The following is a 25,873-nucleotide window of genomic DNA, read 5'->3' as shown; positions in this document are numbered from 1 at the left end:
GCAGTGACACATCAGAAATAAGTTAAAATATAATTCCTGACTTGTTTAGTGCAGAAATTAATTGTCCTTAGACTGCATAAACTATAGCTTTGCTATGGTTTTTATCATATGACAGCAACATGTGAAATGTGTCTGCATGATGATAGAAGAAGCTGTTTCTACTTAGTTTCTTTACACCTATATTACCATTTTTAGACCAAATTTATTTTACCTTAGTTCTGATGTGTCACAAGTTTGCCCAAGATCCATTATAAAAGAATTGTAGGGTATTGTAGAGTAAAGTATTTTACAAAATTTGCTGTTTTTGAAAATAGCTTTCATGCTTCAAATTTTACTATTAAAATGTAATATATAAAATGCTTTCTTTTTGTGTGCGAAATTACTTCTTTAAACCTCTTAATTAAGTTTGCGGATGACACGACTGTGTTCTCCTGGACTGACAACACAGCATCACAGGCCAAGAAGGCACAGCAGCACCTACTTCCTCTGCAAACTGAGAAAAGCTAGAGCCCTAGTCCCCATCATGTGCACCTTCTACAGAGGCACCATTGAGAGCATCCTAACCAGCTGAGAATATTGTGGGTGTCTCTCCCCCCTCCCTCCAGGACATCTACAGCACCCGTCTCACCCGCAAAGCCCTCAGCATTGCAGACAATCCCACCCACCCATCACACAGCTTCTTTAGTTTGCTGCAATCAGGGAGGGGACTGAGGAGTCTCCAGGCCAGGATCAGCAGACTGAAGGACTGCTTCATCCACCAGGCTGTCAGGAAGCTGAACTCTCTCCCGGCTCTGCCCTCCTTGTCCCCTTCTGCCTCTGATCTTGTATTTTTTACATTGCACTATTTAATGTTTAGTGTTTAGAGTTTATCTGTATTCACCAAGGGTCTGAGAGTAACAAAATTTTGTTTCTCTCTGTATGTGCTCTACATGTGGCAGAATTGACAATAAAGTATATATTGATATAATTTCAATATACTTAGCAAAAATGTATTTTGTATCAGTAACTCTTCTACTAATCGTGTACTTTGGAGACTTACCAAAAATGTACTTTTACTATGTAAAAGCACAAGCACAAATACATAGTACTAGCTGTCAGGTTTACGCTACACTGACATGGTTCTTTTCCTGGAGGCAATGAAACACACGACAACTTTGTACCGAGTATATGCTCTGCAAGTGAAAACGCCTCAGTTGCAGATGGAGAGAAGAGACTTTCTTCTCTCCCCCATGCGACTTTCACCCTTCTCCTCCACTTTTCACTGAGCAGTCCTTTATTTGTATAGTGAGAAACAAACCAGACACAGGATGCATAGGTGCAGTAAAAAGCTTCAGTTCATCAAAGGTCATAAGGTCATGTGGGTTACCTGGAGAAACAGACCTCTTACACAAACATCCTGTCTTCAAATCTGTTCCACAATGGCAACCTTTAAACTTTTGACCTCATGACCCCAACACTAGCCATAGCTGCTGCAGCCATTGCCACCGTTACTGTAGCTGCCAAGGCATTTAGTTTTAACATTAGCCATAGCTACAGATGAATTACAATAGAAATACCTGTCAATGTAATGTAGTCCAGGTCAACACTGTTGTAAACTACAATTTCAATAATAAACATAATTGTACGAGTATTTTTACCTACACATCTTCACTCTACCTAAAGTATCTAACCTTTGTGGTAGAGGAAATAGGCGTAAGACCCGTCTCTCAGCTCATAGGCGGGGGTTTCCATACTTTTCATTACTGCCTGGCTTAAGGAAGTTGCTGTCAGTCCCATGAGTACAACTGTTGCGCGCAGTCACTAAGGACTAACCCAGCAACTGGAGCTTCATTGTGACGCATTTCGAGGATTCCTTGCGCTCCATCCTGTACCTGTCAGACAGGTAGGTGAGTCAGCTACCTCGCACAGAGGGGGGAGAAGGCGGCTCCAGGAGGGGGGCCATTCATGGTTATCTATGGGTGAATGTCCGCGGAGAGCTTGCCCGTGTCTAGAAACATTATGGCAGAGGATTTTCAGCAAAAAAAAATCTCCTGGAGAAGGAGGAGGAGGAGATGATAGTCAAAGAGACAGAAACAGCAGCACTGACGGCGGCGAAGACAGAGTACCGAACCGGGCGTCACCGCAGCCACAGGAGATAACGCCCGAGAACGTCTCCATCTACACCGCAGTTTGGCCGTTTAAAGCTCGACACGAGAACGAGCTATCGTTCCAGGAGGGAGATCTGTTCAGTGTTATCAGCCGCAGCGGGGACTGGTGGAACGTACGGAAGATCGACGAGAACGGGCGCCTCCTGGACATCGGGATAGTGCCCAACAACTACTTAGCCAGGGCTGAGTCCCTGGAAATGCAGCCGTGAGTGGCATACATTATCTATATACTTTATTTAATTGACTGCATTAAATAGCCTCATACTTTAACCTCTCGTTTGCCACAAGATTCCGTTTAGGACATGCAAACAAATGCACATCTTTCTTGTTCAGGAGCCAGTGTCTGTAATCTATATTTCTGGCTTCCACAGATTTACAACTCTATAGAGCCATAACAGCATGTGAGTGTTAATACTGCCCTAGTTTAGTACAAAAAACTTTTTTTGTTTTCTAACTCATCCACCTCCAAAAATACTGAGACACTCATTAATGACTATCAAAATATCAGTCCCGCGTGTGTGTGTGTCTTGCAAGCAGTGCTGTAAACTCGGTCAAAAAAGCAATGGCACTCATCCTCACCACTTCTTGTTTTGGCTTTCTTTTTCTGTCTGGTTATTGCTTCAGCAGAATGGGAAGTGTATAGAGTGGATATTCCCAGATGTCAGGTGCTGAGAGTTGCAGTTTCTTTTTCTGATTCTTAAAAGGGTAGTTGATTTTTATAATTTGTTACCTAATTAAATCAAACACTTCGGCCAAACTGATCTAATACAAATAACATTAGTATAGGTTACTAAAAGAGTCCATTCATGGCTCATTTACTGAAGATACATGGTTTGCTTGGTTTCCACTCGACATGATATTGTGTAGGGCTTCATACTAATAATTACTTTTATTATTGATCAATCTGACAATTATATGTTGATTTATTTTTATTTAAATTCTTGTTTTCCAAGGTGACATCTTCAAATTCTGTGTTTTGTCTGACATTTCAAACCTAAACATCAGCCTATTCAATTTATTCAGATAAGAATAAAAACAAAATTCTCACAATTAAGAACCTGGAGCTGTATATAATGTTAGATCTCAGATTGATTTAGCAATTAGCTAACACTTTATTTCAAATGTTCAGTTCAGTTCATTTTTATTTGTATAGAGCAAAACTACAATAAAATCATCTTAACTCTTCAGTCGTCTTCAGGTCAGTTTGACCCATTTTCAAAAGTTAATATGTGATAACTTTTGTTTTCTTCCATATTATTAAATAAAAATGACATGGATGGTTCCCTACTATAAGTGTAAAATATATGTTAATATGTTGGAAACAAGTTCACTAACAAAGGTGAAACTAAAAAGTTGGTGATCATTTTATACCTCATGCTTTATAAGCAATCAAAACAGAATGGGTAAATTTGACCCAGGAGGACAAAAGGTGTGTCGTATTGTCTTCTAATTTACTACATGACTTTTGTCCTCTCGGGTCAAATTTACCCATTCTGTTTTGACTGCTTATAAAGCATGAGGTATAAGGTATGGCACTTTACACAGAAATCCAACAAATCCCTTATGAGCAAGCACTGGGCAACAGTGGAGAGGAAAAACTCCCTTTAACTGAAGAAACCTCCAGCAGAACTGGGCTCAGTTTGGGCAGCCATCTGCTTCCTCGATATGTTGGGGTGAGTGGATAGAGGAGAGAGAAAAGAACAGCAACAAAAAACAAATAAAAGCTGTGCAGGTTAATGGGGCCAGTAACTGCACATTAGTAATATACAGCTCCGGGACCAGGGATACCTGCAGAAGGTACAGAGCAAGAGAGAAAGAGGACAGAGGGATAAAGCACAAACGATGGGAGAGAGAAGGCACAAACTTATTGACATTTAATGATGGCATATACATGTGAGGAGAGAGGAGGGGAGAGGAGAGTAGAGGAGAGAAGAGGAGTGGAGAGGAGAGGAGAGGAGAGGAGAGGAGACTAGCTTGGTGCATGACGGGAAGTCCCCTGGCAGTCTAAGCCTATAGCAGCAGGGACAGTTCAGGGTCACCTGAGCCAGCCCTAATTATAAGCTTTGTCAAAAAGGAACATTTTAACTCTAGCCTTAATGGGGTAGAGAGGGTGCCTGCTTCCTGAACCCAGACTGGGAGCTGGTTCCACAGGTGAAGAGCTGGATAGCTAAAGTCTCTGCGTCCCATTCTACTTTTGGAAACTCTGGGAACCACAAGTAGAGCGTATAGTTAGGGCAGGCTTCCGGTAACCCTGAACCATCCCTTAGTTATGCTGCTATAGGCCTAGACTGTCTGAGGAATATCGGTGCACTGAGCTCCCCTACCCCTCCCCTGCCTTCCCTTCCCCTCTCTTCCTCTCCTCCCCCTCACATTGAATCCACCATTGAATGTCACTAACCTTGTGCTCTCTCTCTCTCCCTTAGTTTGTGCTCTCTCTCTCTTTCTCTGTTCTCTCTCTGTACCTTGTGCAGGTGTCCCCGGTCCTGGAGCTGTATATCGCTGATGTGCAGTTACTGGCCCCACCAACCTGCAGTGTCTACTCACTCCAACCGGTCGAGGGAGATGGCTGCCCAAACTGAGCCCGGTTCTGCTGGAGGTTTTTTCTTTTGTTAAAGGGAGTTTTTCCTCTCCACTGTCGCCAAGTGCTTGCTCATAAGGGATTTGTTTGGTTTTTTTTTTTTTTGTAAAGTGCCTTGAGATGATTTGTATTGTGATTTGGCACTATACAAATAAAATTGAATTGAATTGAACTGAATTGAATTGAATTGAATTGAATTGAAAAGAAACCTGGGATTGTTCTTATTTTCCTCTATTAGTGATGAATAGTATGCAGTTCTGGCTTACAGAGAGCTTTTTTATATGTTAATAATGTTTTTCCAGGCTAGAAAAAATTCCTATAAATTTGTGGAACACCACTTCCTTTCCAGCCTTCGTGATCCCTGCTTTAAGATAAAAATAAGTTAATTATACCACAGGGCTAATCTCCTCTGATTCACTAACTTCTTTTTCAGAGGGGCCACAGGATCAAGCACTGTCAACAATATGATCAATTTGGTAGGGAGTGGGATTGAGGCAGCTGCCCTCCACTGTGTTGGCACATGGCATAGATGTAAATAAAGATGATCATTTTCTTAAATTTATTAACAGCATTGTCAGATAAACATCTACTGTAGTGGAATTTTCTTCGAAATGCTGCATGATCCATCATCTTAAATTCAAAAGTTATTATTCAATTCAATTCAATTCAATTTTATTTGTATAGCGTCAAATCACAATACAAATCATCTCAAGGCACTTTACAAAAACTAAAACTAAAAACCCAACAATTCCCTTATGAGCAAGCACTTGGCGACAGTGGAGAGGAAAAAAACTCCCTTTAACGGAAGAAAAAACCTCCAGCAGAACCGGGCTCAGTTTGGGCGGCCATCTGCCTCGACCGGTTGGGGTGAGTGGATAGAGCAGAGAGAAAAGAACAGCAACAATAAACAACAAATAGACACTGCAGGTTGGTGGGACCAGTAACTGCACATCAGCGATATACAGCTCCAGGACCAGGGACACCTGCAGAAGGTACAGAGAGAATAGAGAGAGAGGGAGAGAGCACAAACTAGGGGAGAGAGAGAACACAAGGTTAGTAAGATTCAATGGTGGAATATACATGAGGTGGGAGGAGAGAAGAGAGGGGAGGGGAAGGGAAAGGGGGGGGTTAGGGTAGGGGAGCTCAGTGCACCGATGGTCCTTGGGCAGTCTAGGCGTATAGCAGCATAACTAAGGGATGGTTCAGGGTTGCCTGAAGCCAGCCCTAACTATACGCTTTGTCAAAGAGGAAGGTTTTAAGTCTAGCCTTAAAAGTATAGAGAGTGTCTGCCACCTGAACCCAGGCTGGGAGCTGGTTCCATAGGAGAGGAGCTTGATAACTAAAGGCTCTGCCTCCCATTCTGCTTTTGGAAACTCTGGGAACCACAAGTAGACCTGCACTCTGAGAGCGAAGTGGTCTATTGGGATAATATGGTACTATGAGGTCTTTAAGGTATGAAGGAGCTTGATTATGAAGGGATTTGTATGTGAGAAGAAGGATTTTAAATTCTATTTTATATTTTACAGGGAGCCAATGAAGAGAAGCCAGTATAGGAGAAATATGATCTCTCCTGCTAGTTCCTGTCAGGACTCTGGCTGCGGCATTCTGGATTAATTGGAGGCTTTTTATGGAGATATTGGGACATCCAGATAGTAATGAGTTACAGTAGTCTAGCCTTGAGGTAACAAATGCATGGACTAGTTTTTCTGCATCATTTTGAGACAGGATGTTCCTAATTTTGGAAATGTTGCGCAGGTGAAAGAATGCAGTTCTAGAAATTTGTTTAATGTGTGAGTTAAAGGACATGTCCTGGTCAAAAATAACTCCAAGGTTTTTTACAGTAGTGCTAGAGGCCAGGGTTATGCCATCTAGAGTAGCTATTATTTGAGAAAAGTTATTTCTGAGATTTTTTGGCCCAAATATAATGACTTCTGTTTTCTCAGAGTTTAAAAGTAAAAAGTTACTGGTCATCCAGGCCTTTAAGTCAGTTAGACAGGCTTGAAGTCTGGTTAACTGGTTTGTGTTAACAGGTTTAATAGATAGATACAGCTGAGTGTCATCTGCATAGCAGTGGTAATTAATAGAGTGCTTCCTAATGACATATCCTAAAGGAAGCATGTACAGGGTGAACAGAATCGGTCCTAGCACAGAACCTTGTGGAACTCCATAACTAACTTTTGTTCATGTGGAAGGTTCATCATGGACATGAACAAACTGGAATCTGTCCGATAAATAGGATTGGAACCACTTTAACGCTGTTCCTCTGATACCAATCACATGCTCCAGTCTCTGTAATAAGATGTTGTGGTCAATGGTGTCGAATGCTGCACTAAGGTCTAGGAGGACAAGTATTGAAACAAGTCCATTATCTGAGGCTAAGAGAAGATCGTTGGTAACTTTCAACAGTGCTGTTTCTGTACTATGATGTGCTCTAAATCCTGATTGAAAATCTTCAAATAGTTCATTCCTGTGTAAGTGGTCTGATAGCTGCTTAGCAACAGCTTTTTCTAGGATTTTAGAAATAAATGGCAGGTTGGATATTGCTCTATAATTAGCCAAGACTCCTGGATCAAGACTAGGCTTTTTGAGTAAAGGTTTGATTACTGCAGTCTTAAAGGCCTGTGGTACGTAGCCTGATACTAGAGATAAATTTACCAAGTCTAATAAAGATGAGTTCATTAATGGCAGGGTGTCTTTAAGCAGTCTAGTCGGGATGGGGTCTAAGAGACACGTTGATGATTTCGATGAAGCAACTACTGATGTAAATTCAGAGAGATCTATGGGAGAGAAGCAGTCTAAACATAACTGAGGTCCTACAGATGATTCAAGAGCCACTGTAGTAGAAGATTCATTTATTGCAGGTATAGGAAGCATCTGCTGAATTTTATCTCTAATAGTTGTGATTTTATTGTAAAGAAACTCATAAATTCATCACTGCTGAGAGCTAAGGGAACACTGGGCTCAACGGAGCTGTGACTTTTTGTCAGCCTGGCTACAGTGCTGAAAAGAAACCTGGGATTGTTCTTATTTTCCTCGATTAGTGATGAATAGTATGCAGTTCTGGCTTTACGGAGAGCTTTTTTATATGTTAGTAGACTGTTTTTCCAGGCTAGAAAAATTTCCTCTAAGTTTGTGGAACGCCACTTCCTTTCCAGCCTTCGTGATGCCTGCTTCAAGGTACGAATATGTAAATTATACCATGGGGCTAGTCTTCTCTGATTCACTAACTTCTTTTTCAGAGGGGCTACAGAATCAAGCATTTCATGCAGTGAGGTTACAGCGCTGTCAACAACATGATCAATTTGGTAGGGAGTGGAGCAACTGCCCTCCACTATGTTTATACTTGGCATAGATGTAAATAAAGATGGAATCATTTTCTTAAATTTATTAACAGCGTTGTCGGATAAACATCTGCTGTAGTGGAATTTTCTTCCAAACGCTGCATGATCCATCATTTTAAATTCAAAAGTTATTAAAGAATGATCTGACAAAACAGGATTTGGGGGAAAAACTATTAGATGTTCAATTTCGATGCCATAGGTCAGAACAAGATCAAGGGTGTGATTGAAACACTTTATCTGATCTAAGCACTAAATCAGACAGAAAGTCAGGGAATTCAGTTAAAAACTCTGAGTAAAAGGGACAGGTGGACGGTACACAGTGACAAGTAGAACTGGTTTTGTGTTTTCCAGTTTGGATGTGAGAGACTAAGAGTGAGGCTCTCAAATGAGTTATAACTGTTCTGAGGATGAAAGTTTAATAATAAGTTTGAGTGGAAGATTGCAGCTACTCCTCCACCTCGACCTGTGCTTCGAGGAACATGATAATTTTTATGACTGAGGGGGGTTGATTCATTCAGACTGACATATTCATCCTGCTGTAACCAGGTTTCAGTAAGATAAAGTAGGTCAATTTGGTGATCAGTTATCAAATCATTTTATTAAGTTTTTATGAATAACTCCTCTTCTGTTAACTTCTGATTTATTTGATTTATATGTTCGAGGGGCAGACACAGTCTCTATGTGGTTTGAGGGGGGCGGCGGCTCTAAGGAAACTGCAGAGAGGCGTTTTAGACTGAGTCTCTGCATCCCGGCCCCCACCCTGGATTGTCAGGCTTTAGGTCGGCTAATAAACTCGGCCAAATTTCTAGAGATGAGAGCTGCACCATTCAAAGGGGGATGGATGCCGTCTCTCGCTACCAGACCGGGTTTTCCCCAGAAAGTGGCCCAATTGTCTATGAAGCCCACATCGTTTGCTGGACACCACCTAGACAGCCAACGACGGAACGACGGCATGCGGCTAAACATGTCATCGCTGGTCAGATATTAAAGAATGATCTGACAAAATAGGATTTGCGGTGAAAACTATTAAATGTTCAATTGCGATGACATATGTCTAGGGCTGCACTGATTACTCGAATAAATCGATTTATTCGATTACAGATTCTTTGCCTCGAGTATTTAATTTCTATTACTTGCATTATCGGACTTTCTACATATAGGGATCATTGTTCCACACGGAACGTAATCACTGTGGCACAACGCATTTTAAAGTTGGCGCTATGGCAGAGAGAAAAATCGTCCGTAAAAGCCAGAAAATGTCCAAAGTTTGGGATCGTTTCAAACTTAAAAAAGATGACAACACGGTGCAATGTGTGTATTGTAAAGTAGAACTGGTGAACCACAAAAGCACTTCATCAACATCTGAACAGAAAGGATCCCTTTGTGAACCAAACCAGCTCACCCAGCGGAGCAGATACAAAGTAACATCATTTTAAGGTAACATGTCGTATACACAATAGTATTATTGTTTAAAAATGCAAAAATCAATTTAATCCAATTAGTCGAATAATCGGTTTGGGTGGCCATCTGCCTCAACTGGTTGGGGTGAGTGGATGGAGGAGAGAGAAAAGAACAGCAACAATAAACAACCAATAGACACTGCAGATTGGCTAGCTAATATATGGAAACTAATATAGGAGAAATATGATCTCTCTTGCTAGTTCCTGTCAGGACGCTGGCTGCAGCATTCTGGATTAACTGGAGGCTTTTTATGGAGATACTGGGGCATTCAGATAGTAATGAGTTACAGTAATCTAGCCTTTAGGTAACAAATGCATGAATTAGTTTTTCTGCATCATTTTGAGACAGGATGTTCCTAAAGAGCTGAGAAGCCACTGCACTAGTCTGTGCCGTCATTCCACACAATCTAATCTATTCTAATCACTTTTCTTCAGGGTACACAAAGAGCAAGGAATGCCTCTTGAGTAAGGAATGAGGTCTAGTTTATGTGCAGCTGCAGATTGAGTTAATCAAAGATGACCTATGAAGGAAGTGGTTTTACTGTTTTATAGATATTTATTAAGTAACCATTATTTAATGACTCATTAATTAATATCTTCCATACTTCCTAGAAATAACTCATCATCATCCACTATATAAATTACATATAATAGAATGATTAACTCAGGGTGAATCAGAGTTGATATGAAGAAAGTAGACAGTATGTTTCCCGGAGAACGTATCAGCCAGTTTGTCCTTCACTAACCCATCATTTTCTACTACAGTATATAGTGCTTGATTTGGAGTTATTCATGAAATACCCATTAACAAGTCATTACCTATAAGATTGATTTCAGTTACTACTTACATTTTTGTATACAGTATTGTAAAGTATTACACTTACAATAATCTCAAATGTTGTGTCAAAAAAGGTTTTCAGGAGTGTCTGCTGTACTCCTAAAGATCTCATAAAGTGCATACATGTTATTTGACCAGTCCAGTAAATTGTTGAGGTGAACACCCAGGTACTTCTAAGAGCCCACTCTCTCAATGTCCATTCTCTGGATGTTCACTGGTGTTGTCGGTACCTGTGGAAATCCACCACCAGCTCTTTGGTCTTCCCTGCATTGATTTGGAGGTGGCTCTGCAAAAACTAGTCCACAAAGTCCTGAATCAGTTCTCTGTACTCCCCATCATCCTCGTCTGAAATGAGGCCCTCTTTTACAGAGTTGTCAGAGAACTTTTGAAGGAAACAGTTCAGTGAACTGTACATTAAGTCTGCAGGATACAGGAGGAAGAGGAACAGTGCCAAGACTGTTCCTGTGGGGCCCCTATGCTGCAAGCTATTGTGTCAGACACACAGTCCTGTACCCTCATATACTGTGACCAGTTTGTGAGGTAGTCTACAATCCAGTTTGATAGGTGGAGGTCCACCCCCATGTGCTCCAGCTTGTCCCTCAGAAGTCTTGGCTGTGTGGTGTTGAAGGCACTGGAGAAATGTGGCCAGAAAGCCAGAAATGTGAAATTAGAGATCCCAGTGACTGGACAAATGCATTCCTAGGGCCAGAGCAGGTGATATTGTTATTCACCTTGGTGACAATGAGCTCCCATTATGCCAATTGGAGGTCACTACAATTAATATTGAGTCAGAGTAACTTTTGCCAAAACAATGTTGGACTCCATAGTTTTCTCTGGACCCCTCCCCAATCTGACCAGCAATGACATGTTTAGCCACATATCATTGTTACATGGCTATAAATATGCCCGAGTATATAAAACAATCTCAAGTACAATAACAATCCAGAGTTAAGACCAGGATGCAGGGTCTCAGTCCTGCACGCCTCTGTGCAGCAGAAGAGAGAGAGGAGTGGGAGAGGCCATGCTAGCAGCTAGCAGAGATAACTGGTAAGGTAGTGAGCCTGAAGCAAGTGAAGTCTGGAAATAGTAAGACAAAAATTTTGGAGTTGTACAAAGAGTCTAGTTAGTTTTTAGGTGTGTTAGAACAGAGCTAATCTGTAAGCAAGCTATACAGAGATACAGCACAACATGTTAGCAACACAAAGTGAATTTGCTTACCCAGGAAACAGCTTACTTCCAATCAGAAATGGCCACTCCTAGGATTCACCACCAATTTTCACACAGTGAACCTGTCTCTATACTTGTCCTTTTAGATTGTAGCGCTACATTGAACAATATAAACCATAATGTTTTAGTACAAAGGCTTGAATGTGACTGGGAATAAAAGAACAGCACTGCAGCTATTGTCAGCTAGGCCTTTAGACTCTGATATACTGTATATCAGACTATATGATTAAGTGATCCTCATACTTCCACTTTCAGATCTACACATTTTATCCATGAGAAATCTAAAAATTCTGTTGGAAGAAAGCTTAGCATTGTATTGCAGCAGTGAATGAATTATATTTTCTTTTGTCTTGTTATGATTTTTTTTTTTTTACATGTTTAGTAACGCTGATAACTTATTTTTTGGAGAGTTGAAGCACCATAAAACTGTTAAACAATATACAATACCGCAGTATACATTGTAGGTATTATCTACACATTAGGCTATTCTTAAGGCAACTTCCGACTATATTATTATAAACAATATCTCTGGTCATTGTTCCATAATCATGGAACCACTTGCCAATAAATATTTGAATTGATGTGTGTCTGTCTTGATCCAGATGGTATTTTGGAATAATGAATCGCTTTGAGGCCCAGCGTCACCTGCTGGGACCAGAGAATAAAGACGGAGCTTTCCTCCTCCGACAGAGTGAGAAGGACAACGTTGGATATGTTCTTTCAGGCAAGACAACAAGGGGTGGAGTGATGAAGGAATTGACAAAAATGACTATTGGGAGTTTAGGCAGTTTCATTTCATTTCAAACTGTTTGGATGACTCAAACAAGGATGGGAACCAGAGATGGTAAATAAACAGTCACATTTTGGCCCAGCTAAGACACTGCAATAATTGTGTTAAAATCCAACATGTCTTTTGTTGTAACTTCCTGACCATACCCATAATCACAGATCTCTCTTTGGGTGTGATCCTTCACGCTTCACACTTTGATCACGCCAAAAAGCCTAACCTAACCCTGTCCTAGTCAGTGTCAAGCGCTTTGTGTCACATGTACTTCTAAAAAATTGCACTATGGACATTAGTGTCAATGCTAGTAAGATCATGTTTTTTCCTTACTCCCCTGTGTTCACCTAAACTGACATTCTAGCTTTGTGTGTTTTTATTTGGTTTTATTTTTTGCTTTATGTGCAGGTTGACAAATTGCTAATTGCAAGCAGTCAAAAAAAAAAATCTGATCAATGGATTAACAGAGAAATGAGCTTGTAATTCATTATGGTTTAGGTCCTGGAAACCAAAAGGCACACCTTGTAAAAGTAATTTTTTAAAAGATTCAGCATTTTAAGAGTCGCATTTCTATGTTTTTTGGTAGAACATTAGACAATTAATATTTGTAGGATAAATATGAGGCTCTACAGCTAGGTGGCAGTTCTTTGAACCTAAAATCTGCCCAGCTTTTTATCATTTCATTGATGCTACTCTATCCTGTTTAGGGCATGGATGTACTGGATGTGGTGCTACCACTTGGCCTTAATGTCAGTTTTCCCAATGGCCAATCATGGTGTTGCAGCAAAAATGACCCTGCAGCTCAAAAATATTTAGGGGGATACTTCCTACTGGAAACAAGGTTAATTATTGCTTCTTCTACTGTTTATATTGCTTTGCTTGTTTCTGATTTTCTGTGTACATGTGACTCTTTCTGCAGTGAAGTCCAGCAGTGGGGTGAAGCACTTTAAAGTCCTCCAGTCAAAAGAAAGTAATTTTTTTGTAGAGCACAACCACCACTTCAGCTCTCTGATTGACCTGGTGGAACACTACTGCACCATTGATCTGAACGCTGTGGTCAGACTGGGACACCCCTGCAAGAAGGTAGGACCGGCTGTGTTAGTTGCGATTCTATATATTTTTTTCTATTTCCTCATATATCTGGTCATGTGAAAACAAGAAGTCTGGTCACTGAGCAATGACATCTAAAACTATAAATATAAAACTTGATAAATATAAATTTGAATAGTTGTTACTATCTGGATGCTTCCTTGTGTTTGTAAATGTGGTATGGTGTTGATAAAACCAAAGTGTATTTGAAACAGACTTTGCAAATATATTAAAACACATACAGATTTGAAATGTGTGACATGCTTTAAATTTACATGTGCTCTGATCTATTAAATTTTTATATATGTCTCATTTTCAAAATGTTGATTTTGATTATCATTTGTCATATATTTTTAAATTGAACTAGTGATGGAAAACATTGAGTGTAACAAACACATAACATATCCATATAAATTCTGTGTATATGCATGGAAGAGAAATGTATAAACTGTATTTCTGTCCTAAAAATGTGTCTTTGCTTCATCAGAAAAAGCCCAACATCCGAGACTTGAATCATTTTACAGCAGATGAATGGGAACTCCCAAAAGAAGAGTTCACCCTGGATGAGGAGCTGGGCAGTGGCTACTTCTCTGATGTCTACCGGGGACGCTGGAAAAACCAAATTAATGTCGCCATCAAGGTTATCAAAGGCGGTATGTAATTATCTCTGTTGATATTGTGAAAGCAAATTTAATTGTTTAAAACAGACTGTTTCATTGAGAAACTTGTAAGGGAAAACTGTCTGGTTTAAAACAAACAACAGATTCAAGTTAGTCAGTGTTTCAAAGGTGTTAAATCCTTAGTGACAGATAATTGTTACTCCAGTTAGTCCTGTTTTGACACAGATATCATACTGTCAATATTACTGGAACAATAAGTTGATTAATTAAATAGCAAAAAATTAATCAATCATTTAATCATATAAGAAATTTTGACTTTGTCAATATTTTTTTTATCAAGAAAAAATATTCTCCAGCTCAAGCTTTGAAAATGTAATCTTTTTCTCCTTGCCTTTGTTTTAAATCATTGTAAACTTAATAGTTTTAATTTTGTCCTATTGGTTATCTGAAGATATTATCTTGGCAGGCCTTTAATATTATAGGCATCTGGCATATACATAACATATTGTGCATTTGGTTGTCCAATAAAAGCAATGTCTTAATGATTCATTGCAAGTGTTCAGAGACACAATCACAATCATTTTTTAAAATTTGGAATAAACCTAGCATTTGTGCTTAGCATTATTTCTAAATGCAGTTTCCCATCGAAATTTGATGAGTCGTTAGATAACAGTAAGCACGTGGTGTGTTGTAAAAATGTTGAAATGCCTCAAAACGTGTATACTATGTCTAAGCTCTCATGGCATTATGCTACAGCTACTGTAAAAAATTCACCCATTTTTATCTTAAACACTGAGCTGTACATGGCAATCTGTTGTGTAGATACTTCACCTGCTGACTTATTTTGCGTGTGCTTAAATGTACACTGGCAACTGTGCAACTGATTTGTGTGCTTCTGGTATCTGTGCAAAGCTTAATTAAATCCATCCTGGACCAGTTATATTTTGCATGCTGTCACACATCACTCCTCAGATGTTTTTTTTAGCTGTAACTACATATGGCCTAGTTCTTGGATAGTAAAATGGAGCTATCATGTATTAAAAAAAACAAAAAAAACAACAACAAATATGCATTGTCAGTAACACGTTAGACCACATTTGAGTGAAACTCAGAGTAGTTTAACCAGTTAAGACAGAATGAGAATGAAGAGTTATTTCCTGTCATGGTAATCCTCATTGATACATACCAGATGCTGTTCCACATAACTGTCGGTAGAGGCAGCATTTTTATGTGTGGAATTTAGGTGACAACAAAATTGGGTTGCTCATCAAAACCGCTGCCCAGCTGTGTTATGCAGCAATGACTGAAATGTTTTTCTTCTTGTAAGTACAAATTTATGATCTTTTTGCCATGAAAGCTGTCAGGTGAACCATTTTATACAACAAACATGAAACTACTAAAACTGCAACCTGTCAAGTATTTCCAATGACTCATCATTCAGTCATTATGCTTTTAATGGGAACTAAACAGCTGATGTATATTGTCAGACTGAATGACATTCCAGTTTATTGTGGATGATGAGTGACAGCAGCAGAATAATATTATTTAATAAATTGCTTATATTTGTGAATGATTTCATTAGATTTCATTCTAGAAACACAGATGTGCCTATATTATTTATTCCAGCCTTCCAGTCATTCTTGACTCTGCACTATTGCCTCTATAAAGGGAAAAAACAATGCAGTCAACATACCAGTTTTGTGAAGAGCCACTGCAGATACCTGTGGTTTGTGTGTTGTGTCAGAGCAGTGATGAGGTCAGCACTGTAGGTATCTGAAACAGGAGAGAATTGGGGAGGACTGGAGGCACATAAGAGTGGTAGGAAGACTAAGGTGGATTACTACTACTGGAGATGGGGAGACACTAGGTAGAATTGCAAAAGGCAGAGAACAGGCTTAACAGGGCTAGCAGGAACCAGGGGCTAAGACTAGGACCGTGCTGGCAAAACTAGATAAAAGGTAGACTGCAGAGGACTGACCAATGACCAGAGGCAATAAGCGAGCTGGGTTGAAACAGGTCGTTTCCAGTGTTGCCATTCAGGCAACCTGAGAAAGGAGGACATGCCACTTTACCTTGAAGTTGTTTATTTGACATGAAGGATTAAGAGTTGAATGAATTTGATAAGGCACTTCTGTTTGTTGTTATATCTAGCCTATGTTCTTCATAGGCTATTTTAGACTATAATCAGTATAATTAGAAATGCTCCTTATACTCATATAGTGACTCATATAGTTTTTTTTTTCTGTTCAATAAGGCTGTTTTTACTAAAAGCAACTAATATTCAAGTACTAGTCAGGGTACTACCTGTCATCCATTATCAAAAATAAACATTTTGCTTCACTAAATGTGAATCTTACTTGGTTTATCAATTTTTCTTCTGATTATTAATATATTGTCATGCCCAATAAAAATAGCAAATAAAGCTTGGACAGCAAAACAGAACATAACAATGTAACACAGACCTGGCCGAAAATATTACATCCGTAGTGGCATAGCACTACCATAGAAAATAAATGGAAATACTTTTAGGACAGTTTAGGTAGAATTCCCGGTCACTGCACAGGACATTCGCACCTGCTTGAAGCTGTATTCTGTGATTTATATGAGAATTACTTTTAATTTTCACTGTTAAACTCTACGCATAATAAAACTTTAAGTATATAAATTTAAGCTATAGTCAGAAAACTGACTTTTGTGCTGGAGGATCGGATATTTTGGCAATTTGTACATGTATACACAACAATCATTGAAACTGCAGGGGTGTGTGATAGCTGTTTGTAGCTGTTTGATGCTTCATTAGGCAATAAACTAAAAATGTCTTAATTTAAAATGAAGTTACAAAATGTTTCTTTAAATACAGAAAGATCATGAAGCCTGACATAAGATTTAAAGCAGACTGAAACACTATAAGTAATAGTTATATACAGTGGGTACGGAAAGTATTCAGACCCCTTTAAATTTTTCACTCTTTGTGTCATTGCAGCCATTTGCCAAAATCAAAAAAGTTCATTTTATTTCTCATTAATGTACACTCAGCACCCCATCTTGACAGAAAAAAACAGAAATGTAGAAATTTTTGCAAATTTATTAAAAAAGAAAAACTGAAATATCACATGGTCATAAGTATTCAGACCCTTTGCAGTGACACTCATATTTAACTCACATGCTGTCCATTTCTTCTGATCCTCCTTGAGATGGTTCTGCTCCTTCATTGGAGTCCAGCTGTGTTTAATTAAACTGATTGGACCTGATTAGGAAAGGCACACACCTGTCTATATAAGACCTTACAGCTCACAGTGCATGTCAGAGCAAATGAGAATCATGAGGTCGAAGGAACTGCCCAAGGAGCTCAGAGACAGAATTGTGGCAAGGCACAGATCTGGCCAAGGTTACAAAAGAATTTCTGCAGCACTCAAGGTTCCTAAGAGCACAGTGGCCTCCATAATCCTCAAATGGAAAAAGTTTGGGACGACCAGAACTCTTCCTAGACCTGGCCGTCCAGCCAAACTGAGCAATCGTGGGAGAAGAGCCTTGGTGAGAGAGGTAAAGAAGAACCCAAAGATCACTGTGGCTGAGCTCCAGAGATGCAGTAGGGAGATGGGAGAAAGTTCCACAAAGTCAACTATCACTGCAGGCGCTTTATGGCAGAGTGGCCCGACGGAAGCCTCTCCTCAGTGCATGAAAGCCCGCATAGAGTTTGCCAAAAAACACATGAAGGACTCCCAGACTATGAGAAATAAGATTCTCTGGTCTGATGAGACCAAGATTGAACTTTTTGGCGTTAATTCTAAGCGGTATGTGTGGAGAAAACCAGGCACTGCACATCACCTGTCCAATACAATCCCTACAGTGAAACATGGTGGTGGGAGCATCATGTTGTGGGGGTGTTTTTCAGCTGCAGGGACAGGACGACTGGTTGCAACTGAAGGAAAGATGAATGCGGCCAAGTACAGAGATATCCTGGAAGAAAACCTCTTCCAGAGTGCTCAGGCCCTCAGACTGGGCTGAAGGTTCACCTTTCAACAGGACAGTGAACCTAAGCACACAGCTAAAATAACAAAGGAGTGGCTTCGGAACAACTCTGTGACCGTTCTTGACTGGCCCAGCCAGAGCCCTGACCTAAACCCAATTGAGCATCTCTGGAGAGACCTGAAAATGGCTGTCCACCAACGTTCACCATCCAACCTGACAGAACTGGAGAGGATCTGCAAGGAACAATGGCAGAGGATCCCCAAATCCAGGTGTGAAAAACTTGTTGCATCATTCCCAAGAAGACTCATGGCTGTACTAGCTCAAAAGGTGCTTCTACTCAATACTGAGCACAGGGTCTGAATACTTATGACCATGTGATATTTCAGTTTTTCTTTTTTAATAAATTTGCAAAAATTTCTACATTTCTGGTTTTTTCTGTCAAGATGGGGTGCTGAGTGTACATTAATGAGAAATAAAATGAACTTTTTTGATTTTGGCAAATGGCTGCAATGACACAAAGAGTGAAAAATTTAAAGGGGTCTGAATACTTTCCGTACCCACTGTAATATAATGAGATCCTTAAACTTGAATCTTGTTTGAAAATGAAAAGGATTTTTTTTGATTGACAGGCAGGTCAACCTGCGATCCACTGAGCTGAACTATGAACACTCCAGTTAACAGTGGAAAGTTCTATAGGCTATATGAGCAGTGGCCCCTGCAGCCCTAATCTTGCACCCTGTGTACATAAAATTATTTTCTCAGGTGTCAGTGCACTGCCTTTGGTGGTCATTGCATGATCAACATGTATTATATATGTAGAAATATAGTTTCAAATGTATGGCCTTGTATGTATCTGATATGTTATCACACACCCAAACAGTAGATGATATCCTCTCTACTCCTTAACGTAATCCCTGCACAGCTTGGGCTGAGTAACAGAAGACACACTGACTTCACCTTTTGTGTCAGATCAGTGATTGTCATGGACAATCTTGAGCGCACCTCCTTAGCACAATGCTGCTCATTGTTTGTAAAGATAGTATATGAGGTGTTGGGACAGAGGCTGCTGAACTCAAAGTGAGAGTAGGCTATGCACTACACTCCCTCCCAGCTGTGGGCTCACATTATTATAATTGTTTTATTAATTTATTATCTTACAACAGATAACTGGCAAGAGTTTAAGCTGAATCAGGCAAGAAGATTACTCTATGGGATGTGTTCTTATACAGGATCCCAGCTCTACTTTTTAGTGTTAAATTAAGTTTTACGTTAGACCACAATATTTAAGTTTTACACTGGTGACTGTGCTGTGTAGGGATGTCATTTTTAGGAGAGTGTCAGAAGTACACTTTCCCCAACTGAATCAAAACAAGGCTGGAAGATTTCATTCAATGTAAGCAGATACTGTACAGCACAGTGCAAATAAATCTCCCGTGTTAAATCAACACTAAAAAGTCTTTATATGTAAACAGTTTTTAGTGTTAAATTAACAGGCTGAGCGTTGATTTAACACTGATGATTTGCTCCCCTCCTTGAACCGCCACCTTATCGTGGTGGAGGGGTTTGAGTGCCCGAATGATCCTAGGAGCTATGTTGTCCGGGGCTATATGCTCCTGGCAGGGTCTCCCAAGGCAAACAGGTCCTAGGTGACGGACCAGACCAAACCGTCCGGTGCCTCAGGAGGGGGAAGCAGTGCTCGCCAACACTGTTTACAGTAGAGGTGGGGAGCTGTTGACCTCAACTGGGGATATTGTTGGATGGAGGAAGGAATACTTCGAGGATCTCCTTAAACCCCGCCAACACGTCTTCCATAAAGAAAGCAGGGGCTGGGGATTTGGAGGCTGATCCATCCATTACCCAAACCGACATCCTGTGGGAGGTGCTCCAGGAGTATAGGGTCCTGGGCCCTTTGCTGAGGGCTATCCGGTCTCTGTACATATGGAGCAAGAGCTTGGTTCGCATTGCCGGCAGTAAGTCAGACCTGTTCCCAGCACATGTTGGACTCAGGCAGGGCCGCCCTTTGTCACAGGTTCTGTTCATTATTTTTATGGACAGAATTTCCAGGCGCAGCCAGGGACCGGAGATAGTCCAGTTTGGGGACACAGGATCTCATCTCTGCTTTTTGCAGATGATGTTGTCCTGTTGGCTCCATCGAGCCAGGATCTCCAGAATGCGTTGGGGCAGTTTGCAACTGAGTGTGAAGCGGCTAGGATGAGAATCAGCACCTCCAAGTCTGAGGCCATGGTACTCAACCAGGAAAAAGGTGGCTTACCATCTCCAGGCCAGGGGAGAGATCCTGCCTTAGGTGGAGGAGTTTAAGTATCTTCGGGTCTTGTTCACGAGTGAGGGAAGGACGGAACGTGAGATGGATTGGGGTATCAGCACCAGTAATGCGGTCGATGTACCGGTCCGTTGTGGTGAAGAAGGAGATGTGCTGAAAGACAAAGCTCTCGATTTACCGGTCAATCTACGTTCCTATTCTCACCTATGGTCATGAGCTTTGGGTCATGACCAAAAGGACAAGATCTCGGATACAAGCAGATGAAATGAGCTTCTTTCGCAGGGTGGCCGGGCACTCCATTTGATATAGGGTGAGGAGCTCGGTCACCCGCTCGGAGTAGAGCCACTGCTCCTTCACATCGAGAGGAGCCAGCTGAGGTGGCTCGGGCATCTGTTCCGGATGCCTCCTGGGCGCCTCCCTGGGCATACATGTCCCACTGGGAGGAGGCCCCGGGGAAAACCCAGGACACGCTGGAGGGACTATGTCTCCCGGCTGGCCTGGGAACGCCTCGGTGTCCCCCCCGGAAGAGCTGGAGGAAGTTAGGTATCCCTGCTTAGGCTACTGCCATTGTGACCCGGCTCCGGATAAGCAGAAGAAGATGGATGGATGATGACTTGCTGTGAAGTGCACGTCTGTTTATATGTTGACCGGTCAAAATGAACACATGAACTGTGAGTGTGGCTCTAGGGTGTATAGTAACTTCATTACAGAGATGAGGATATTTTACCACTGTATGTGCCTAATGCATAATCTAGCATTTCTGTCAGTAAAAGTAAATTGTCTTAGTAGTATTGATTCTAAATTGATAATTGATTAGTTTGTCCTCTCAAGGAAGCACAGTGTCATTCATTTTTTAATATGCATGGCTAAGGATTTACATTGTCGGTGAGGTTGATCACTTTTCTCCTCCAGGGCTCTGCCTGTGTACAGTACCCACATCTGCTCCCGTGGAAATACTTTTGAGTCTCCATGTGTAGCTCCAGACTCCCCTTCTCAAATGATGCAAAGTTATGGCTTACAAGTCTAATGACACAACTGAGATAGTAGCTATTATTATGAACTAGTTGTGCAATTGTTATATTGTTTTATATATATATACAGTATATATATATATATATATATATATATATTAGCTATGTTTATTCTGTAGCTTATTTATTAAACCATTCAGAAGGACTTTCGTCTGTAGACTTAAAAAAAAGTAGAAATGCTTATTTATGTTAGAGCGTAAAGATTTCAGTAGACCCCTACCTCCTTCCAACACAAACACACACACACACCTACTGAAAATATACAGCTTGCCAAATGCAAATAACCAATATAGTTTCAACAAATTGGAAATGTGCAATATAGCTTCATCAACCCTCAAATGTGCGCAATTTGAATACGTTTCCACTTTTCTTTGTGTTTATATACAGACTATAGTATATTTAATTTCATTTTTATTGTATATATTCTGATTACCTTGGCTGTTACTTTCTTTCACCCATTTTGCATCAGCCTCCTATAAAGTGTATACCTTGGAAAAATAATAAGGAAGGAATAATAAAAATAATTAAGGAAGTTAATAGAGATTAAAACAAAGATTTAACCCAGCCTTACTGTCAGAGCAAGAATCAAACTTTGTACCTTTGTCAACCTCTCCTGTTTCTTAGGAATGACACAGGATGACTGAAAAACTGTGCTATAAATAGTTATTTGGGAGAGTTGATTTAAAATAGTAGCACAGTATAAATATCAATGAGCATGAACATTTATGTCATAAACAAGACATAACACGAATACAGCCATATCAAAATCACTGTGCTACTTCAACATTTCTGTTCTGAAATTTCTCTAATATGAAGCTATTACTCAATATTTGAAAAGCACAGAAACAACCAAGCTTGGACTCACAGTGTATCTCACCATTTGTTTTTTGTTTTTGTTCACATTTGTTAAATGTTCAAGATTTCTGGACCGATTTTCTCCTATTCCTTTTTGTATCTGTTTTTTATTCTTCTCCCCATTTCTCACTGTGTTTGCCTTTAGACTCAGTGCTGAACCACTATGAGTTTCAGAGGGAAGTTCAAATCCTAAAGAGCCTCCGCCATCGTCATCTCATCTCTCTGTTTGCTGTCTGCACGGCATCAGCACCTTACTACATCATCACTGAGCTAATGGAAAAAGGCAGCCTGCTCAGCTTCCTCAGAGGTAAACCTCAATGTTCCTCTGCTTCTGTCTTCTGTGAGAACAAATTAGAGTTATATGTCCTGGGGTTAGGTTCTGGTTAGAGGGTAAGAGCTTTGGCTCACCATTGGTTACCTCTTGTCTATTATGGTGTGATCTAAAATTTTTGTTTCAGTTTTGATGATGTTTCTTTCAATTCTGTAGTGTTGATGTTGAAAAATGGGTAAACTGTAGTTTATTAGGCACACCTAGCTAAAAAACATTGCAGCACCCCTGAAATAAATAATATATTCATGAAGATGATATTGTTCAATTGTTAAAACTGCTTTGGAGATGTCCATTTAATTTTATGGTTATTTTTACAACTATCAAAAGAGCTTGTAAATTTAATTCCACACAGTAAGACTGATAGGAGCTATGCACAGTTGCCAGGTTTGTGTGTTTTCTGCAGTAAGTAAACTATTAAAGAAGAGTGAAAGAATAAGATATGGATCATACCTGATCTAGTCATCTTGCAACCCATCCAATGTTAGCTGCAGTTCTTACAGGAGTAGTCTGTGTGGTGATGAATGAATGTTGGTATTATAGTTTAAATGTAGAGTTCACAGTACAAAATAGAAGGCCCTTAAACGGTTTATGTTTTTTCTTTTAAATTGTCACATGGGGAAAAATATACACCAACATCTATGTTGGCTATTGCATCTTTCATGTAATATTTATTAATTTTTATTTATTATGACCAGCTGAGTGGAAAAAAACTAAGGACTAAGGACTAATAATAACAAGAAAGATTACAAAAATTTTATTTTAAAAAACATAACTTAATCTAGTTGCTTGTTGTTTTGGTTATTCTAGGCTTCCTTTTTCACTACTAAGGTGGAAACAACACTAAGAACCTACTGCCATGCAAACTGCTCTATGAAATAGTACCTAGGCACATTGGGGCTGGGAGCTAAAGGAGTTTAATGGCTTAAGGATCATGACTTTGAAAATTGCATATATTAAAGTTACAAGACCCATTAAGATCTTGGTTTTAAACATCTGATTCTTGGTGCTGATAGATTCATCTCTGTTTTTGTGTTTGTTTGTTTGTTTGTTTGTTTGTTTTTTGTTTGTTTCAGGTCCAGAAGGGCAGCAACAAGACACTGCATCACTCATTGACATGGGTGCCCAAGTGGCCGATGGGATGTCATACCTTGAGGAACAGAACAGCATCCACAGAGATCTGGCAGCTCGAAATGTCTTGGTGGACGAACACTACATCTGTAAAGTGGCTGATTTTGGACTGGCCAGAGTAATCAAGGTATGCAGGGGGGAATGATGGTGTTTTTTTAAAGTAAATATAAGAATGCTATTTTTAAGTCTAAGATTTTTCATGCAGGAGCCATTCTACATCACAGAAGATAAAAAGATTCCCTACAAATGGAGTGCTCCAGAGGCCATCAGCCATGGAAGGTTCTCCAGCAAATCAGATGTCTGGTCTTTTGGCATCCTGCTCCATGAGATTATCACCTATGGAGGTATTCCTTACCCAGGTTGGTGGAAGAAAGTGTTTTTGGTCAGATGTTTTAATATAATTTATAGTACTTTAAGACAAAGATAAATGGTAATTATGAAAAATACATCAAATTGAAGTCTTTGTGGACATTGTTCCCATGTTGTTCTGAAAAGATCAGTATTTGCCACCATCATTTAGGATAAAAAAGTGTTTCACACAGCCCTTTTGATGTGGTTAAAGGATATGTTAACCAGTTTCTGTAAGCTTGTAATATGTGCATTTAATCTTTTTTTGTAATCATCCTTCTTGTTCATTCTGAGCTCCATGTAAATGATGTGGGACAAAGTCTACTGTCCCAGAAAGTGGAAATGTTTCTGGGTGGAAATGTTTATTTACAGTCTACAGTCCTTTAAATCAATCAGCCCATTTTCTGGAAATTATATAATAATTGTCTGAGACACATTTTCCATTTGAAACTTTCATTTTGACAAAGGTATTTAGACAACTAAAAGTCACCAACTTTGTTTAGCAAATATAGTTTTTTACATACCGTAGTATGGTCTTTAGCTTAGCAGTGATGTGTGGGTCACTATGGTTGCAACATTTTTTTTCAAGCTGAAAAATGTTGAAACCTCATTTCATTAGTTGTTGCCTCTCTCTGCCTGGCTCTCTTGACATCTTGCTCTATCTCAGCCTTTAGCAATCAAGAGGTGTACCAGCAGGTTACCCAAGGATACAGGATGCCTGCTCCAGCTAAATGTCCCGAATTTCTCTACAAAATCATGCTGCAGTGTTGGAGCACTGAACCAACTGACAGGCCAGACTTCAAATCTCTGAAGGTAAAACTAGACAGCGGCTCCTTTGAGCTGGAGTGCCTCCCTACCTGACTTCCTGCAGTATATACTGAGCACCACAGAGGGGCAGCAGAGAGTGTGTCATGACAACGGATGTGAGGACTCTATTAAAAATAGAAACTAAAACAAACCTGATTTTAAAGGCTTGTCTATGGAATGATTGTGTTTGTTTGTAGTGTTCAAACATGAAATCCTGATGTTGGCTGCAGTGCACAATTACTTACATGTTTGTTTCAGCTGATATTCTTTTTTTTCTTTTTCAACTAATCAAATGCTTACCTGTTATCAGGTAACTTAAATCCCATAAAATATTCATTTTGAAATTGTATAAAAACAACAGCAAATTCTCACATTTGACAGACAGGCTCGACAGAGTTTTTTGCCTTTTCATTACAAAATACATAAATAAATAATCTAATATTAAAATACATGTTGATTCATTTTTCTACTAATGCATTAACTTTTACAGAAGACACTGGTAACAATGTTCTGATTTCTCACAGAATAATTTTAGGAGCTTCTTTAAAATTTCTGTTGGAAAGGAACCACAAGTCATGAACAATGAAATGAACACAGTAGCTATAATCCTAATACTGTAGATTAATGTGCTGTAAATTTAAATGTATCCTATATCCTTCCACTTTAGTGTTAGTTCATTCAAAATTTGAATATCTGTTTGAATGATCCTGAGCAAACAAGATTTACTGATGAAGATCAAACAAGTGTGCTGTTTTATGCTGCAGTCTGCTGGGAGGCAACATAAAGCAGAAGGATGCAATGCAGCTAGACAAACTGGTGCAAAAAGTTGGTTAAGTCTCTGAAATGAGGGTGAACTCACTGGAGGCTGTGGTGGAGAGATGCACACAGAAAAGGTAGAGGCCATCCTGGAATACACTGACCATCCCCTTCACAACATCCTGGTGGAGCAGAGAAGCAGCTGCAGTGGACGACTCACTTCACTGTGCTGCAGGACTGAACGATAGCGGAGATCCTTCATCCCCACTGCTATCAGCTTATA

At 39.8% G+C, this 25,873-nt stretch overlaps 1 protein-coding gene across 2 annotated transcripts; it reads left to right on the top strand.

The window, feature by feature from the left end:
- Window positions 1-1,779: 1,779 nt before the first annotated feature.
- Window positions 1,780-25,632, top strand: LOC113145867 (protein-tyrosine kinase 6-like). 2 transcript variants are annotated; one of them, XM_026333001.1, is made up of 8 exons: window positions 1,780-2,352; window positions 12,194-12,435; window positions 13,292-13,455; window positions 13,949-14,114; window positions 22,366-22,527; window positions 23,625-23,806; window positions 23,885-24,038; window positions 24,695-25,632. In XM_026333001.1, exons 1-8 carry the CDS (start codon window positions 1,955-1,957, stop codon window positions 24,886-24,888), a joined length of 1,662 nt encoding a protein of 553 aa, XP_026188786.1. In that variant the 5' UTR covers window positions 1,780-1,954; the 3' UTR covers window positions 24,889-25,632. The 2 variants fall into 2 exon arrangements, with proteins under 2 accessions (XP_026188786.1, XP_026188787.1); XM_026333002.1 differs by having other exon boundaries at window positions 12,194-12,315; window positions 24,695-25,628.
- Window positions 25,633-25,873: the final 241 nt, after the last annotated feature.

This window comes from Mastacembelus armatus, chromosome 7 (genome assembly GCF_900324485.2).
Source record: "Mastacembelus armatus chromosome 7, fMasArm1.2, whole genome shotgun sequence".
NCBI lineage: Eukaryota > Metazoa > Chordata > Actinopteri > Synbranchiformes > Mastacembelidae > Mastacembelus > Mastacembelus armatus.
Note: the sequence above shows the minus strand (reverse complement) of the source record. Positions and strands in the feature narration are given on the sequence as shown.

Excerpts from the sequence above, each read along its gene's own strand:
- LOC113145867 (XM_026333001.1), top strand. The coding sequence starts at position 1,955 with ATGGGTGAATGTCCGCGGAGAGCTTGCCCGTGTCTAGAAACATTATGG. Across the intron at positions 23,807-23,884 it reads GACTGGCCAGAGTAATCAAG|GAGCCATTCTACATCACAGA; the intron begins GTATGCAGGGGG and ends TTTTTCATGCAG. Across the intron at positions 24,039-24,694 it reads TGGAGGTATTCCTTACCCAG|CCTTTAGCAATCAAGAGGTG; the intron begins GTTGGTGGAAGA and ends GCTCTATCTCAG.